The sequence below is a fragment of the Festucalex cinctus genome, chromosome 20, assembly GCF_051991245.1.
Source record: "Festucalex cinctus isolate MCC-2025b chromosome 20, RoL_Fcin_1.0, whole genome shotgun sequence".
Classification (NCBI taxonomy): Eukaryota; Metazoa; Chordata; class Actinopteri; order Syngnathiformes; family Syngnathidae; genus Festucalex; species Festucalex cinctus.
The window spans coordinates 9,126,005-9,144,021 of record NC_135430.1 but is presented as its reverse complement, the minus strand read 5'-3'; the positions used below and the strand labels follow the sequence as shown (position 1 = coordinate 9,144,021).

General features: G+C 44.2%; 4 protein-coding genes across 9 annotated transcripts in view; 3 read left to right on the top strand and 1 right to left on the bottom strand.

Moving 5' to 3' along the window:
- Window positions 1-1,174: 1,174 nt before the first annotated feature.
- Window positions 1,175-8,557, top strand: dipk1c (divergent protein kinase domain 1C). 5 transcript variants are annotated; one of them, XM_077508296.1, is made up of 9 exons: window positions 1,175-1,771; window positions 2,215-2,405; window positions 5,349-5,552; window positions 5,633-5,689; window positions 5,777-5,937; window positions 6,018-6,315; window positions 7,095-7,259; window positions 7,389-7,463; window positions 7,552-8,557. In XM_077508296.1, exons 2-9 carry the CDS (start codon window positions 2,244-2,246, stop codon window positions 7,732-7,734), a joined length of 1,305 nt encoding a protein of 434 aa, XP_077364422.1. In that variant the 5' UTR covers window positions 1,175-1,771; window positions 2,215-2,243; the 3' UTR covers window positions 7,735-8,557. The 5 variants fall into 5 exon arrangements, with proteins under 5 accessions (XP_077364422.1, XP_077364423.1, XP_077364421.1 ...); XM_077508297.1 differs by having other exon boundaries at window positions 1,175-2,081; window positions 5,636-5,689; XM_077508295.1 differs by having other exon boundaries at window positions 1,175-2,081.
- Window positions 8,558-8,670: 113 nt separating this feature from the next.
- hus1 (HUS1 checkpoint clamp component) lies at window positions 8,671-11,943 on the top strand. Of its 2 annotated transcripts, none has more exons than XM_077508361.1 (8): window positions 8,671-8,908; window positions 9,444-9,571; window positions 9,657-9,833; window positions 10,232-10,339; window positions 10,407-10,481; window positions 10,576-10,675; window positions 10,736-10,833; window positions 11,656-11,943. In XM_077508361.1, exons 1-8 carry the CDS (start codon window positions 8,857-8,859, stop codon window positions 11,923-11,925), a joined length of 1,008 nt encoding a protein of 335 aa, XP_077364487.1. In that variant the 5' UTR covers window positions 8,671-8,856; the 3' UTR covers window positions 11,926-11,943. The 2 variants fall into 2 exon arrangements, with proteins under 2 accessions (XP_077364487.1, XP_077364488.1); XM_077508362.1 differs by having other exon boundaries at window positions 10,736-10,870; window positions 11,656-11,889.
- A 102-nt stretch (window positions 11,944-12,045) lies between these two features.
- LOC144008964 (melanoma receptor tyrosine-protein kinase-like) overlaps window positions 12,046-18,017 on the top strand; it is a 33,943-nt gene continuing 27,971 nt past the window's right edge. The window contains exon 1 of the mRNA XM_077508358.1: window positions 12,046-12,187. The gene's annotated coding sequence lies outside the window, so the exon portion shown is untranslated. The remainder of the gene's footprint in view (window positions 12,188-18,017) is intronic.
- cavin4b (caveolae associated protein 4b) lies at window positions 13,486-16,369 on the bottom strand. Its single transcript, XM_077509264.1, has 2 exons — window positions 15,868-16,369; window positions 13,486-14,207 (listed from the first exon to the last, which is right to left on the bottom strand). Exons 1-2 carry the CDS (start codon window positions 16,219-16,221, stop codon window positions 13,713-13,715), a joined length of 849 nt encoding a protein of 282 aa, XP_077365390.1. The 5' UTR covers window positions 16,222-16,369; the 3' UTR covers window positions 13,486-13,712.

The window sequence follows — 18,017 nt, the reverse complement described above, 5'->3', positions numbered from 1 at the left end:
CGCCCCTGCCGGAATTCCGGTGGTTCCGTTGGAAGATATCTATCTATCGACTCTCTGATTGGACGGCCGCCTTGTCAATCACCGTGTGTGCTCAGGGCGGGACGAGGTGAAGGTTCGCGTGCGGACGGCACATGAAAATCCACTTTTTTCTCCTTTTCATTCTTTCTTTTTTTAATCCTCTTGTTTGAACATTATTAAGAACAATCACATCACCTGCAATTGGATTAAAAAATAAGAGTCCAGGAAGTTAAACTTTGTTGTCACTCATCATCAAAGTATTTTTTTTTTCTTTTCATTATCAAGTCTTAAACACGTAACAACTTTGGGATTTTATGATTACGATGTAATAGTTTGATAGTGTCAATTCTAGGGTTTATAACATAATTTGCTACTCCCTCATTGCTCCACAGGGATTTGTAATCATCAAGGCACTGTGGGATTTCTGTGCTTTTCAAATGACCTTGGCTTCTTTTCAAAATGCATTGAGAGCACTCACTTGTCCACATTTCCAACAGGAAATGACTTCAAAATGGCCAGCTGACGATTCAGTGAACAAATGTTTGTGTTTACTGGTGTCCACATGTTTGCCATCATGAACATCTGCCGGCGCTGGACGCCGCAAAGCAGCTAGACAGCTCAGATGAGATCCAGTTGCTTGTGCGGACCACCACCAGCGAGTCGAACACGCCAACACACACATTCTTTTCTTCTTTCTTTTCTCTACTGAAAGGAAGAAGAAGAAGAAAATCAGACAAGACTTCCCAATTGTTGTTGACAGCATCTGGACCAAAAGTTACAAAGCAAAACGTGTTTGTGGCTAATTCCCACAGCTTGCCTTGCTGTCGTGACGGAGACCACCCGGATGGTGATGATGTTGCAAATTTTTGCGCGTCTACGTGGTGACATTCATCACCCGTTTATGCTCATGCTTGTTCGGGTTCGGATTGGTCACCAGCCACTGTCTGGTTGCATACAGACAAACAATAGATTGGTCGCCAGGTAAGGTCAGGTGAACCAACTCTACAAGTCATTGAACAAAGCTAGCTTGTAGCCTGTTAGCGGCCTTGGCAATTCTTCAAAGGACAGTGTTGGGGGGGGGTCTAATTTGTTGGGGGGGCTTGGGGTTGAACCTCAGCTTAGACTCGCTGCCATGGTAACGAGAGTAGGGGTGAGAGAGAGCGAGGAAGGAGGTAGGAAGAGAGGGGGGGCTTGCCTTTCTCAAGACCACCACCACAACATGCACAGTTTAACCCCCCACCTGCCACGCGGGGGCGTCACAGTCCAACAAAGGAGGCAAACAAATTGCAGGAAGGACAAGGCGTGCCCGAGCATGCATACGCCAACACGCACGCGCACGCACGCCGGAAAGCGGGGCTGCAGCATTCCAAGGCAGCCTGACAGTCTGCGCTGAGGGCAAAAAAAAAATAAAGTCAAGGCTGACCTGTGGGAGCATCTTCAGACGCGCAAGTTGTTGTGGTTGGGGGGGGCAGAACCACTGGGCGGTGTTCCTCAAATGCTCTCGGGGAGAGTTTTGGACCTGAACAGGAAGCTGCTGCTGCACATTTCGCGTGAAGCTGCCGCAACTTTCCGGAGAAGAATAACATGAGGAACTCTCACATCCCATCGTGTTCTTCTCAACTTTTTCCTGATCGCCATTTGACTTGATGACAAGAGGACTCGTCAGGACTTTTGGGAAATGTTGGTGAAGGCGCCACTTCAGGTCACGGATCATCTTGGAAGCCACGTGCGGATTTCACTTTCTTTTCCCAAAGTGAGTGTGATCAGCAGGTGATGGTCTATAAAAGGCCTCTTGGACCTTTTGAGCAGCGTGGGCGCAATATTAACAGAAATGCTGAACTTTAAAAAATCCGATCCATCGCACAATTTGGTTTTGACCATTTTTGGTGGATCGAGCTCTGGCATAATTTCGAAAATCTGCCAGAAATCAGAAAAAAGCGGTTTTAATTACCAATAGATGCCACAAGATGGCAGTAAGTCACTACAAGAAGTTCCTCAACTTGGCGCCAAAGTACTTCTTCTGACAAAATGAAGCTCCTCAAGTTACTTCAACAAAGTTCCTAGTAAGTTTCCCAACGTGAATCTGAGATGTTTGCCTTTCAAATCAGTTCAAGAAGTCAAACGAGACTTTCGCATGTTCCCCAAACGCAAACCTTTCTCCCATTTTTGTAACTGGGACCATCAACCCTGCTGCAGATTCGGAAAAGCGTCATCGGGAGGCGTCAATGTTGGCCGTTCGGGTTCGTTGCCGGCGTGTGACGTTGGCGCTGCTGCTGGCCTGGTCGGCGGCGTGGCTGCTGCTCGGCGGCCTCCTGTTTCTGCTGCACGGCAACTTCCTGTCTGACGCGTGCACCGACGCCGCCAGCAAGGAGATCCTGCGCCGCCTGGTGAGTGGCGCTCATTTGATGACTCGACTCGCTATAAACATGAGAGAGACGAGGAAAAATCCTAAAAGAAACAAAAGATTAACGGGCGGGGATCCAAAGACAACACAGACGACGCTCACTCATCACAACTCTTTTCTTCTTCTTTTCTGGGTTGTCCATCACATGTAAAAGGTCACGACCTTTGCTCCCAGACGTCCTTGTCTGCTTTTTGGGATGAAATTATTGAAGAATAAGAAAAAGGAAGAAGCATGCTTTTATTTCTGGTGACAAACAGCGTTATAATGATAATAATAATAATTATAATAATAATACATTTTATTCGTAATGCAAGTGCTACAGAGTTAAAACAAATATTAAAAAGCCTAGAAAAATTATCGTTTTGGAATTTTCCTTTTTGTTAGTTTTTATTTCGTTTTGTTTTTTAAATGTAGTTACATTTTAATTCGTTTTCAGTGTGGTTAGTTTTTATTAGTTTTAGTTTTTAAAAATGCTTAGTTTAGGTTGGATTCAGTATTTTTTATTTTTTTAAACATCTATTTACTTCATGGTAAAATTTAAAAAAAATAATGCATTTCTTCCCTAGTATTGCATTTCGGCTGAGTTTAAATGAAAAAGCAGACAAGTCGAGCCATTGGAGCCAAAAGGCAAGCAAGCAATTTTGTCACCTGAGGAGTGACGTCATCCGAAGGTGCTTTTCTATTGGCTGCTGCTAGATGATGTCACCTGTGTGGCACAACTTTCAAACCTAGGTATTCCGGTTAAATAAATATACTTAAAACGAAAGTTAGGAATGTAACTTCAGTTGTAGGAGTCCCGAACGACCGCCAGAGGGCGGTGCTGTGACCAGCACGGAATTCCCCCTACGCGAAGCGTCATCGAGCAAGAATAAATTGTCCCTCGTTCCGGCTGACGAAATCCACCTAGCCTACATTTAAAAAAACAAAAAACAAAAAACAAAAAAAAATACATGCATTAATTATCAAAGAATAAAACAAAGGACATTTTCACTATAAATATAGTTAGTTTTAGTTAGTTTTGTAAACATAAAACTTAGTTTCAGTTATTTTTTCGTTTAAAAAAAAACATTTTTGTTTTTATTTCATTAACAAAATTGTTTTTTGAATTGTAGTTTTAGTTCATTTTGTTAGTTTTGTTAACTAAAATCACCTTGGTGACAAAATAATAATAATAATCCTCTCATTGTGTGTACTTGAAAGTTCAGTTGACATGCTTTAAAACGGTGGACAGTAACAATTCCGCAACCTTCCTTGCGCCTTTTCTGGTTGACGTCATCTCTAAAATGTTCCCAAGTTGATTGTTTGTCATCAATGTAGCATCTGTGTTCGGATGTACGGAAGTGTTGGAGGCGGATGAGGAGGCCTATATAGTGTTTTTTCTTTTTCTTTTTGAAGCGTTTGGTCTATAAGGTCTATTTAGGGTCTAATAGCAGCAGCTGCGTCTTCCTTTGCTGTGTCCCTGCACGTCTCTGACATTCCAGACTATTTATGGCGCACACTGTGTGCATTTAACGGCTTCCCATCTTCATGCTTGCCCATGATGGAGTGCGGACCGACCCCGTCGGGACCACCGGGAAGCACCCGGCGATCATCAGTCATTGCCATGGACACGCCTGGAACCGCATCACGGGATGAAATCTGATTGGTGGGTTGCTTGTTGGGTTCCCGCCAACCACCTGCCGGGGTTTTCCAGATTTTCCATTGACGGATGATTGGGGCCACTTTGCTCATTGGCAAACATTTCCTGCAGACATTCCTGAAGTGAAGCCATAACTTGACTTCATGCTTGCTCGGAGCTCGACTCCGGGACCTTATATAGACACGGCTATTCTTCAATCGAGAGATCTCAACCACATTTGACTTTTCCCAATCTTGATGACATCATTCGTGGAGGTTGAAAAAATTCAACAAGCTGATTTTGACAACAGCAAAAAAAAGAGACTCTTTTAGGATAACGAGCTGCTCAGAACAAGCTCGTTATCCTAAAAGTCCATCCTCGTCCACATTTGCACTCTCACGGTAGAGAAACACTTTATATGAAAATGCGGTTTACTTTTAAGATCATTTCAAACCATGTTCCGGAGTACCTGCAAAATTATTTTTCCCTCGTTTGCCAAACTCATCAATATTCTTCACGAGGTAGTTCTACTGATTTTTGTCCCGTGCAAATTTAAAACCTGAAGGGGTAAAAACTGTTTTTTTTTTTGTACAGTGCAGCAGTACAATGGAACCAACTGCCTGTCATGATTTGGGTTGGATTTTGTTTTTTTTTGTTTTTTTTGTTTCACTTATGTCACTGTTCAGGTTTAGTTTGGGATTTGTCTTTTTCCTCATGTTTCTTTAAGTTTCATCCATGATCTGTGTTTTGTTTTGTTGTCCTTGTGTGCCTCCCTCGTCTTGTCAAGGATTATGTCCGCCTGTGTTTTGGCCAGCTGCGTCTCATTGTGTCAATTAGTATGTGTGTATTTAGTCTCTTGTCTCCTCTCTGGCTGCGTTGATTCATTGTTGTTAAACAATCAATTTTGTATTCTATGAGCTATTAAGTACTTCTATTATGCTACTGTTGCCATTAAATGGTTTTTATATGGAAAAACACAAGGTTTAAAAAAAAAATGTTTTAATAATTACCTTTTTTAGATTTTTGCTTGAATGTTTGACTATTTGAATTCAACTTATTAACTTTGATGATGAAATGATGTTGCCCTTTGATGCTTTTTGTTTTTGTCCTGTTGGACCTCTTGTGTTTTTATCCTCGGTGATAACCTGACTGAGTGATTGGATGTTTGTTTTGTCTGTCATCAACCAAATAAAATCAATCAATCAAACTCATAAAAGTTGTCAGAAAAAGAAACGCTCAAGCTCATTACAGACCCCGATCTTGTCCAGGCTGTTTCCATGAAGCTTGTGCTCGTGTCCTTTCGTTTAGTGCGGAGACTTTGCGGCGGGCTCGGCGGCGGGCGACATGTGCGCCGACCTGTGCGTGCGCGGCCTGGTAGAGTACAAGCGCTGTCTCTACTACCGCAGCGGCAAGAAGGTGATGGAGGTCCGCTGGAGGGGACGGCCCGTCATCCTCAAGTCCAAGCTGGAGAACTTGTCCTCCTACCAGCCCCTCAGAGCTCTCGACTACCGGGTAGGTCGAGGAGAAGAAGAAGAAGAGGAGGAGGAAGTGGTCCATTGAGCTAAACGTGTCCGTTTCTTGCCTCCCGGCAGCAGGACGCGGCAGAGGACTCGCCCCCGCTGGACGTTCTCCTCTCAGCCACGCTGGAGGTACGTGCACCGCGACACACCCGTCGGCTGATCCTGGATCAGATCCAGTTTGAGCAGGTTAAATGTGTTGGCTAACTACATGGTCAGGTGCGAAACTGGCTGGGTCTGGCCGAAGAGGAGGACGAGGACGGAGAGGGCGGAGCCAGTTTTCTCATCAACCTGCAGTCCTCGGAGAAGAAGGTTTACTCGAGAGCCGAGCTGACGTCCTTGTGGTCGCTGCTGCAGCAGGACGAGTACACCTTCCTCAGGTGCTCCGCTGCGATTAAACCGCATCCGACTGGCCCCAAATGATGACCTTTTGACCTTTCTGTTTTCCTTCCTGGCGCAGTGTTCTGCAGGACCTGAGCGCGCACGTGTCCAAGGTGTTGGGCTCGTGCGGACACTTCTACGCCGTGGAGTCGCTGTCGGCGGGCCACGCGTGGGACCAGAACATCTTCTCCATGGACGAGGAGCAAGCGGGAGGTTTTGGGGTCGCCGGGCGGGGCCGCTGGGGGGCCCGGCAGAAGGTTCACCGGATCGCGCTCAGCTTCCTGGACATGGTGCAACACTTCGAGCGCGACTTCACGCACAAAGTTCATCTGTGTGACGTCAAGCCCGAGAACTTTGCCATCAGGAAGGATCTCACTGTGAGCATCATTGCATTCTTCTACTTCCTCTTCTTCTTCCCCCCCTCTTCTTTTTCCTCTTCTTCTTTTCTTCCTCGTCTTCTTTCTCATTTTCTTCATCTTCTTCCTCTAATTCTTTTTCTTCCCATTCTTCTTTTTCTTACTCTTCATCTTTTCCTTCTTTCACTTCTTCCTCCTCTTCTTCTTTTTTCTCCTCTTCTTCTTTTGTTCCTCTCCTTCTTTTTCATTTTCTTCATCTTCTTCATCTAATCCCTCTTCCCTTTCTTCATCTTTTTCTTCTTCTTTCTCTTCTCCCTCTTCATCCTCCTCTTCTGCTTCCTCTTGTTTTTCTTCTTCCTCTTTTCTCATTTCTTCATCTTTTTCCTCCAATTCTTCTCACACTTTCTTCTTTTTTCTTCCTCTTCTTTTTCTTCTTCCTTCTTGCTCTTACTCCCCTTATTTTTCATCTCTTTCTTCTTCTTGCTCTTCTTCCTTTCATTCAGTATTCCCCATTTTCAAGACAAATTTCACAAATGAATGTTTTTTTTTAACCTAATGCCTACCTTTCTTAACCAATTCAAACTATTCCAACTTTTCAAAATTTGCTTTCAATTCCTAGCTAACCTTTTTTGTTCTGTTTGACCACATCTACTGTTAGCATGATAGCATTTGAGCAAAGCTCATTAGAAGGAGGTCCCACTTCTCCCATTTGACTTCCTTTTGCTGCATTTGAGTTCAGCGCTTCCGAATTTCGACAGTTGTTGCGTTTGCTTGTGACGCTGACGCGCGTTGTCGGACAGGTGGTGGCCATCGACGTGGACATGGCCTTCTTCCAGCCCAAGATGGAGGACATCCTGGACCAGAAGTGCAGCAGCGATGATGACTGCAACTTCTTTGACTGCGTGTCGTCTTGTGACCTTGGCGCGCGACGCTGCCGCCGACAGCGTGCCAACACCAACCTGCAGGTCGCCGATCCATCATTCATCAGTTGTCATGTACAAACTGATCAGTCTTTTTGTTGCATAGATGGTTTCTATGAGCTGATAAATTTGAGATTGCCCATCAGCAATATTGCGCTTGTTGTCATTGATCAGGTGATTTGTGAGAAGATCTTCAGGCTGTGGTTTTCGCCCACGGTGCTCGGGGCCAAAGCGGGGCTCCCCCTACAGGTCAGTGTGCTTTTCCTCCTCCTCCTCCTTCTCTTCTCTGTCGTCGTCTTCTTGCTCAGCATCTTCTTCTTCCTCATTGTTGGAGCAGGTGGAGCTGCAGAGGGCAGTGCAGGAATGTTCCGAATCGGGCGGTGTGGACAATCAAGGACAAGGAGGAGACCGGGATGTCCACCGGCGCCTGCTGGATGTCCTGACTCGCCTCCTTCAGGAGGGAGGAACATCAGATGAAGGACAGGAGGAGAACGAAGGCCGCGTGGCACTCAACTTCTAAGAAGAACTTATGAATAGTGCCTGAAAAATTTCAGAAAAAAATTGTGAAGAACCTCTAGAGAACCTCTAAAGGAGAAAGCTGGTCACCTGATCAATTCTGGAATTATGTTTACGTAGCCGTGAACCTACTGGTGGACATAAGTGTGAATCGAGGCTGTCCATGACGATAATGTCATTTGATCATGGGATCACATTCCGGGAAGTCGACCTTTGGCCTCCAAACACTTTAATGTGCTTGCAGGCGCAAATTCTTTCTGCTTCATCTTCTTCAAACTTCAAGAAGGATTTGCGTCATATATGATTAGAAATAAGAATGATAATAGTCATGTTATTATAATGCGTCTGTGTGAGAGCGCGTTGTAAAACTTGATTACAGCACACGCATACTACATGTTGTTGAGTGTTAATTTGCACCCACTCAACTTAACATGTCTGCACTTGATCGTCCCACCGAACTCAAATGGTCTGGGAGACAGACAGACAGAGACCGAGAGATTGCAGCACCCTCTTGTGGATGGTTATTACAGCCACATGAGGTCATAGTTTGTGTGTTTACTTGAGTGTTGGCTGCACGCACAGTCACTTTTAATACAAACATAGAATAAACATAAAAGATATGTCATGTTGTGTTTTACGCAGTAAGACACAAAGCGCTCATGTGTAGTCCACAAAACAATGCAAAGTTTATGTTCCTAATTTTGTGATTTCTGTGTAACATAAAGTTCTTAACGTTTCTTCGGCAATTATTTTTTTTTGTAGAAGTGGACGATGTGCAACTGTATCCAACGTTATTTAAAAAAAAATCTTTACGAAAAACACTTGAAATAAAAAAAAAAAGACGTTGGCTGTGTAACAAAATGTATTATTATTATTATTATTATTATTATTATTATTGACAACATTTGATTTCAGTTTTTGTATTGTGCCGGACATGTTAACGAATGCCGACCAGCGACCGCTTCCGTTTCCGGCGGAGCTTTGACGCGGACGGACCAAGATGACGGAGGCGGCGGGAAGCCAAAACAAGTCGACATAACGCTCACATTCGCGTTGAAATTCACAATGTTAACATTTGCGCTGGTTTAAGTTGACTTTGTGAACATTTTTACAGTCTGAGCTCGTCATGAAGTTTCGTGGAAAAATTGTCGACGCAGCCTGTCTCAACAATTTCACCCGTAAGGAAACTTTTATGAGAGGCTAAATATCCATTCAAAGAACATTCACTCTTGGTTACGTGTACTTGACATTTAACAAATTAACGTTTTGTGGCGTACCATAGATGATAAAAAATGTAGAAAATGAACTGTCAAGAAGCATTTGAGTAGTAAGAAAGCTAGTGCTGTGCTCAAGACCACATTATCCGAGACCAAAACTAAACAAAACAGGAGAAAGACTTTTGGACGTCGAGTCCGAGTCTAGACTAGGGCCAGGACCAAGAACGCTCTCACAGGAGGATGCCAAGATGTTTTATGGACCACAAATTTCTCACTATTCACTACTGTTTTTAATATGTTTCCTTAACAGGACAGTCTGGAAACAACAGTGAGAGTGCAAAAAAGTGCTACAAAGATAATTTTCAATAGTGGTTCCAGAGATCGCACAAACTCACAATTTTTACATTCACAAACATTCAAGTTTACATATCTGATTTATTCTTGAACGAGACAACTCACGTTTAAAGCAATAAAAAACTGTTTGATGTTGTTGCAGGAGTGGTGAGCACCATCTCCAAGCTAACCAAGACATGCGTGCTGCGTCTGACGGCCGATCATCTTTTCTTTGTCCTTTGCGGCAAAGTGGCGAACGGAGGCGTGGCCATGTGGTGCGAATTGGCCCAGGTAGCCGCACCCCTTCGACTTATATACCCCCCTGCGCCCATCGCCAGCTTTTCTTTCCTCCACATTCATGCCGTCCTCCTCGCAGGCCAACATCTTTGACGAGTACCAGATGGAGGGCGTGAGTTCCGAGGACAACGAGATTTGTTTGGAGGTGACGCCGGAGAACATCTTTCGCGCCCTCCGGACCGTCTACAACTCCAAAAGTGTCAAAGTCAAGCTGACCAAGAAGCACTGCCCCTGCCTCACTGTAGCCGCAGAGCTGGTCAGTTGCAAGGCAACTTGATATGTATTTTATTTTTTTTTTGGTCCAATGTGGCATATTTTTTGGACTATATTTTTCACACTCTAAATTTCATTCTTGACTTTAGAAATTGAGAAAAAAATATATATACCCCCCCCCCCCCCACACACACAATATTTTTATTGATTTTTTAAAGATATTTTCTATGACAATAACGGTGAATCAAAAACAAAACAAACAAACAAATCTGATACTGTTTAGCTGATAATGAAATCACGTGATCGCTCCCAATATCCGATCACATGATCGAATTGGGATAACACTAGTTTCCATCATCGGTGAATCGCGAGGTTTCACCAGATTAGCTACATGCGGTGACATCATCGCGCCAGTGACGTGGTGACTTCCCGTCCATGCAGCCCACCATGTCCAGCATCAGCCGGGTGGTGACGCACGACATCCCTGTGGACGTCATCCCTCGCCGACTGTGGCACGAGTTCAAAGAGCCCAACACGCCCGACTTTGACGTGAGTACGCAAAATTCGGTGTCGACGTTGAAGTCCCATGTGACGACACGTGTTTTGTATTTGCCAGGTGAGCGTCTTCCTGCCGCCTCTGAAGACCATGAAGAACGTTGTGGACAGGATGAAGAACCTCTCCAACTTCCTGGTGCGAAGAAACAACCTCACAACAACACTCGCTGGAATGAACGGCCTGGTTAGGTTACTGACTGTGTGCGCATGCATGTGTGTGTGTGTGTCAGGTGGTGGAGGCCAACCTGAGCGGCAAGATGACCCTGAAGATCGAGACGGACCTCGTGTCCGTCACCACTGAGTTCAAAGACCTCGGAAATCCTCAATGGGGTAGAGCTCTATCCGTCTCAGGTCACATGACCGACGTTTGACCTCCCTTGGTGACCGCAGGTGACCGAGACTCCCAAGATGGCGGATCGCGGCCGCCTCGTGACGCGGACGAGATGGCGCAGGCCCGTGTGGACATCAGGAAGTTGCAGCAGTTCCTGGTGGGTCAGCAGGTCAACCCCAGCAGGGCCATTTGCAGTAAGTGCAGCCACAGCGCCACCTCCTGTTGCCCCGCTGTCACTGTTCATTGTTTAACAGTTTAATAACAGGATACAAGCAAATTCTAATTTTTAGTTGTGTGCTTTTAGTGCAGTACCATGTTATGCCACAACAGGCCAGGCAGCACTGAGCTCTACAGCAGTGTAATTATGGTGTGCAGCCTTGGCCACTTGGGGGCAGTATAAGACAGAAATACAAAGGCGAGCAGCAATATTTGCTATATATCAAGAACATGTGCCTGTAAGTTTATTTTGTCATATTTAGAGTATGTGCAAATCTTGAGATTGGAGATACGAGTCGTCGATTGACCCATTTGAATTGTAAGCACACTTGAGATAAGAGCGCCGTGTGGTGGTGGCAGGTCCACCCGTTTGGTTGAGTGAACAAATGTTGAAAAAAAGACACCTTAAGCTGTTTATTGCCACTCCCAGTTAAGTTGTACTACTAAAGCAAACACAAAAATAAATATCTCTGTGTATTTACAACGCCTAAATAGCCTCTGCTAGCTTACTGCTAACATACAGTGACAAACTCCATTGGCTCTGGTGCGAACAATTACCATCTATGAAGCAACTGTTACTAGAACACATGTAGACAGACCATAAACACAAAACTCTCAGGAATATATTCTTGATCCTCTGCGAAGAACCACTAATATTAGAGCTATAATATTTATAATAATAACCAAGAATTTTATTTTATATTTTTTAATCACTTTCCCATTGAACTGAATGAAGAGGATTGCCCCTTTGTCTGTCCCGCAGATATCGTCCACCAGAGGGTGCTCCACCTCATCCTGCTCCATGAGGACGTGTCGCTGCAGTACTTCATTCCTGCTGTGGCCTAAGACGCTTGCAGGCAGGGACAAAACAAAACCCCCCAAAAAACACTTTGAGCAGAAAAAAGACGAACTTGGCGACGGAGGCGGGACTTCACGCCGTGTTGAACACAAAGAAGACGTGGAAGGTCACGCGTGTCCTTCAGGGGACCTGCTTGAAAAAGACAATCACTCCTGTTTATTCTTTGGAACATGAATTTATGATATGAAATGTCTGTCAGGAATTTGATGAGGTCAATTTTATCGCCATCAAAATATTCAATCAGTGTTCACCTTTCAGCTCAGAATTCAACACACTGCCACGATTTGGGCTGAAAAGGTCACTTGCGGGTCACGAGGCCTGAGCCAGGCCAAAGCAATCGATGGATGGAGCAGTCGAACAAAACAAGGGAGGAGGTTCCTCACCCCGTCAAGACGCCAGAAGGCTTCACTCCTTCCAACGCAAGATTCTTCACCAGGTAGCACCAAATCGACGCCTCTCGCCTTACTTTCAAGTTGCTTCACGTTGAAAGCAAATTCATACGAGTTTCCATGTTGCATGTTTACGTATATGTATCCATGTACCACGTTTGTGAAGCAACGCGTGCTGAAAAGAACATTTTTTCACATTTAACTAAAAAAAATTGATTGAGTTTTTCAGCCACTTTTGCACACTGGTATGTGTCAGCTCAGATACTTAATCCAAATGAGGTCTGTTCGATACAGGACCGATACACCGATACCACTAGTACTTTTCACACATCAAATAAAATCAATGACAGATAATTTTAATGTAGTATTTTTCCTTAAAATCACATGAAAATTAATGGCAATTTTCTATTCTTCTTTGTGTGTGATTGTAAAATGCCCACAAGAGGGCAGACATTACTAATATTGGCCTGGCACGAGGCCCGATACCTTGAAATTAGGCCTTGTATCGGCCTGATATTGATCTGCCCATCCCTACCAAATATGAAATGTTTCACCTAAATGTTAAATAAAAATGTTGAATATATTTCACAATAGTAAATATATTTTTAAAAATTATCAATTGTAAGTCTTTACATTTAAATCTCAACATTCAAAATATATTTCAATAAAAATCTTGAATTTGTCACTATGGTGCTTCCGCCCACCCCCAATTTGGAGTCAATTAATTGATTAAAATACAGTCACACATACTCGCATAGAAAAATAATTGGGGGCGGGGTTTCAGGTGTTTTATTTAGGCCTGGATTTGTGCGCTAGTTGTGGTGCCACGATAGGAATTAAAAAATGTTGCATTCATATTCATTGATAAATTTATTGATTGTTATCTCACAGAAAATAGTTGTTTTTCAAATGGAAGTTGCTTCTTGATCTTTGTCATCCTTTGGTGAATCTGTGGCTAGCTTTAGCGGCATGCTAACTCTAAGAGGAAGTAGCACTGATCTATATATTGCTCCTCCCAAGAAACGTTTCTTGGCATATGATCCCATACTTTTACAGTATTGAAATTGGCGAATATTTGAGACAGTACTTAGTAGAAACATCATGATTTATGCTGTTTTAAATATATTAAACATAAACAAGAGGACTTCCGACATTTTACAACTTAAATACATGTATAAATTATATGCTTAATGATGTTTAGTACAAGAGGGAACTTGTATATATATATTTTTTTATTAAAGAATTATAACTAATTCAACAAAAGATGCCTCTGCCAAATCTAATTTTGGGGTCCAAGGAACTGAGTGCTAAAATATGAATAAAAGCAAAAAACAAGTTGCTCTCGTTGTTACTTTCAGGTGCAATTTATTCATTAAAATCACCTTCTTGCGCAACTCAAGTCGCTACATGAAGCGCCGCCTTGCCGCCATCTTGTTCCCGGTCATCCACATGCAAAAAAGTAAGAGTTCTCGTCAACGTCAACACACAAGCTAAAGACTCTCCAGAGAGTCACATGACCTCAACCGTGCCACCAAACGCATCGTCTGCCTCCCCTTTAAACGCTCGGCGCCGCTACGACAGCTGCTTCATGTCGTACACGTGCACCTCGCCCTCCGGCCGGGGCTCTTCCGAGGCACCGCGCCGGCCCTTGGGCGGCGGCACGGGCGCGGTGCTGCCGCCGAGCTCAGCCCCCTCCTGGCCCTCGGCCACAGTCCTCTCCTTCTTCAGGACGTTCTTGGCGAGGGTCTCCTTGAGGCGCTCGCCCGACTGGCGGATCTTCTGGCGCCGCTCGGCCGTCACGATGCGCTCGCCCAGTTTGTTGACTTTGCTGCCCAGGTTGTCTCGCGTCCGGCTCATGTTCTCCCGCGAGAAGGTGGCCTTCAGGCTCTCCATGCGCGTCAGGCCCGTCTTCTTCTTGGTACCCGTGCTCGCCGCCGCCGAGTCGGCCTCCTCCACCACCATGTACTCCTCGTCCGAGTCTGGAGGAAGCTCCAACTTGTCGCCGTCATCTTGGCCTTCGCCGCCCGCGTCGTTGCCCGGCGTCACCGCTCGCACTTCCTGGTCGCCCTGAGACCACAACGAGAAAACGTCACGTAGACACGTTTTAGTTTTTTCAAGTCCACCTTTTTACATGCACATTTGATGGCAACTATCATGAAAATTTAGATTAAATGATTTACCCTCACCCTATGGAGGACCAAAACTATCAAAATTCGAAATAAATAAATGACTAAATAAATAAATGACAAAGTGAAAATAAAAACAGATTTAAACAATTGAAAAAAAATAAAATACAAAAAAATAAATATTAATGGAAACATTTACATTTATTTTTTTGGATATAATTTTTGAATTATATTTTTTTATATTCATTTTTATTTTCACTTTTAGACACTTATTTATTTATTTAGTCATTTATTTATTTTGAATTTTGGCAGTTTTGGTCCTCCGTGCCTACCCACAACCCCCAAATGATTACGTTTTTAAATTTATATATGGTGGATTTTGAAGTGTATCGAAAAAATGAAAATGCAAATTTTGGCTATGGAAACAGGTTTTGCGAACAAACGGCGGCAAGACGAGATACATGTCGCACGTTTTGACCGGATATTACGTCACACATACGTTTGTAGTCTCAAAGCAATGTCGGACAAATAGAGTAAGGTATGTTTGGGGGCGGGGTGAGGGATGGAACAGAAATCTTTTTTTTAATTAATTAAAGAAGTGAATATAAATGCTGTTTTAGCTGGAAAATAGCAAAGAAACGCTACGGTTTACTGAGAATTACAAAAGCAAACTCATACGACATCATCGCATGGTGCAGTCGCTTCCTGGTCTTCTTCTTCTTTTAAATTACTGGTGGATCACATCTCTACGGCATATACCGCCACCCACAGCGGCGGAGTCCCCTTTTAGTATGCTTAATAATATATCGCAAAAGAAGAACAGATGGAAACGGGCATAAGTCGCATGTCTGTTTTTCTCATTTTCAGTAAATTCGCTAATTGAATGGAAACCTGTTTCGTTTGAGATTTTCCCGTGATTCAAGTCACTTTTTGGACCTGATTTAAACCCCAAAGCGTGTATGATATCAATCATTTGAATGATAAGCATCCGTGTGACGTTCCATGCTAACTGCAGTCGGTCAGTCCTCACCAAGAACTTCGCGAATGTGGATTTGTGTTGTGACGACACTGTTGAAAAGCGCAAAACAAGCTCGGCCTTAAATTGGAGGCGCTGGCGTGTCAGATGACGCGCGCACGCCTTCTTGATCCCGCCTCCCAAAATAGCAAACGGCAGCTGTTGGCGCGGCTCAGCGCGCAGCAGCAGGAAGCTAAACATATCGCGGCGCGGCGATCGGGTTACCTCGGAGCTGCAACAAGTGCGCTTGTGTATGAACTCGAGTGGTTTTGAAGCGCGGCCAAACAAGATTTTTGGTGCTTTTGTGTGAGAGGTCAAAGGTCAGCAGGCCATTTATGACGTCATATTTACCACCTCTGACCTGTGAGGTCTTCTTTTCGTCTTGTACGCTTCCATCACGCTTAGACAATTTATTCCAAGCGATTTGTTTGAAATAAACGTCAACAGCAACGTTGAGGGGAAGTACGGTGGGTTATAGCACATTTGCCTCACACTTCTGAGGTTCGGCTTTGGAATCTGAGTTGCGTCCTCATTCCGAAAAAACTTAGCACGTTATCCTGATGATGTTTGTTTTGGCTTCGCTCACCTGGTAGATGACCACCCGGAACTTGTTCTTGGCCAGGAGGTCCCCCTGCGTGGCCTCCACCTTCTTGACGCGCAGGTTCTGGTTCTCCACGCGCACGCGCACATCCTTGACGTGCCGGCTGACCTTGCGCGTCTTCTCCAGCAGTTTCTCCAGGCTGGCGGCGCCGCCGGCCTGCTCGGCGGCCAGCTTGGCCACGCCGGCCTGGATGGCGCGCACGGCGCTCTCCAGCTCCAGCTGCCGCTCCTCCATGCGCTGCTGCGCCGCCTGCACGCCCTCCATCAGGCCGGCCACGCGCTCCAGCAGGGACGCCACGCCCGCCGCGTCCTCGCCGCCGCACACCGAGCTGTCCGCCATGCTGACTCCGCTCGCTCGCTCGCAGTAGGGAACTGGAAGGAGGAGAGGACAGGGGAAGGGGACGCGTGTCCGCGGTGGGACGCGCGCTCAGACTCCACCCGAGGGGGTCAAGTGGGTGGGGGGGACAAGTCTAAAGAAAGAACAGGAAATGACATCGGGGTCTTTTTACAGTCGGCTTTCAAAAAAGGGGGATGAGGTTAGCGTGCGTGAGGTCTTTTGAGGAGTTTTTGCGCTGGTTACAAAATTTCACGATTTGAAAACTTTCGATGGGGAATTAACAGGAATATTGTGTTCCCTGACTATAACACGGTTCACTTTTCCCTGATTTTTTTTTTTACAGTAATGTAGTTAATAAAAATTTATGAATGTTTGAACATTGAGAATGTTTAAATAAGAGATAAATGTGAGAAAGTGGAAATGCCTCAATGGTAGAAGTGTATAGGTGAGGGGTTTTAGAGACTTAAAACATTTATAATAAATGTAAAACATAAAGCTAACTACTTTGCAGATTTCACTTATTGCGAGTATTTATTTATTTTTAACCTAACCCCAGCGGAAAACGAGGGAAGACTAATTCAGGAATTCGGCGGCGAGCGCAGAATTTTCTAAGGCTGCAACTAACAATTATTTTTAATCTATTGATTTGCAGATAATATTTTCGAGGAATCAGATTTCTAGCCATTTTTTTTTTTTGCAAAACGGAACATTATTTAAAGCGCGAATCATAAATTGGGGATGATTCTATTTATGTTTGGTCCAAATATATCCGTATATGCAGAAAATCTGCAAAAATGTAGGTCATTGTTTTCCAAAGTAAAAGCAGACGTTTGCAAATGTCTTATTTTGGGAAACAGAGCTTAAACTTTCTGCTTTCATGGAAGGACAACAGAAATTGGAGCTGATTTCTGTTTTAGAGGCTGCAATCTGAGGATTTGGACTATTTAAAGAGCTCAAAATGATTTGTCGATGATCAAAATTGTTGTCATTTAACAGCGTTTTGACAGACCCCCCCAACACACACACACACACAGATTTTCGTGTTCTGTTACAATCTCTGTACCAAACCTCCCAAACGAAGAGTAGACTTCTTTCACCACAAAGTTGCACCAAAAACAGTTGAACTTTTCTTCATGGTGTTTGCCATTCACACCACGAACTCTGGAAACGTTCTCGCGATCACAACTAAAGCCAGATATCCATTAACTGTATTTTTATTACGGTTGTAATGATAACGTCAATATTGTGATATTGCGATATTAAAACTGCCACATGTCGTCATGTCACAGTATTAATAGTAGATCTGATAAAAAAATAAGTCAGGTTGATTTCCATTTGTGCAGTTCTAGCACCCTCTGTTGGCTAGTTTTTTAGTGCAGTTTAATTTTCACAAGGCATGTTTTGGCCCTTCTATGTTTAAGATCCATGCTAATGGTCAGATGAAGGGGCACATAATATGCTAGTGAACTGACTCAATATGTGGATGAACTCGTGCCTCAATATTGTGTTATTTTTTTGTATCCCCAACCTCCCCGCAATATCGTGATAATTATCGTATCGTGATATTTTGATATCGTTACAGCCCTAATTTTTATACAGTATTATTTTCTAAATTTTGACATGGATGATCCCATTCTGATAGCTTAACCAACCACTCATTGAGGTGGAAAAATACAGATGAAACAACCCCCTCCACCCTCACCCCACGGAAAGCCCCTGAGCGCCACCTTTACCATGCTAACCCCCCCCCCCCCCCCCCCCCCCCCCCCACCCCCACCGTCCATTTCTGGAAGACTTCC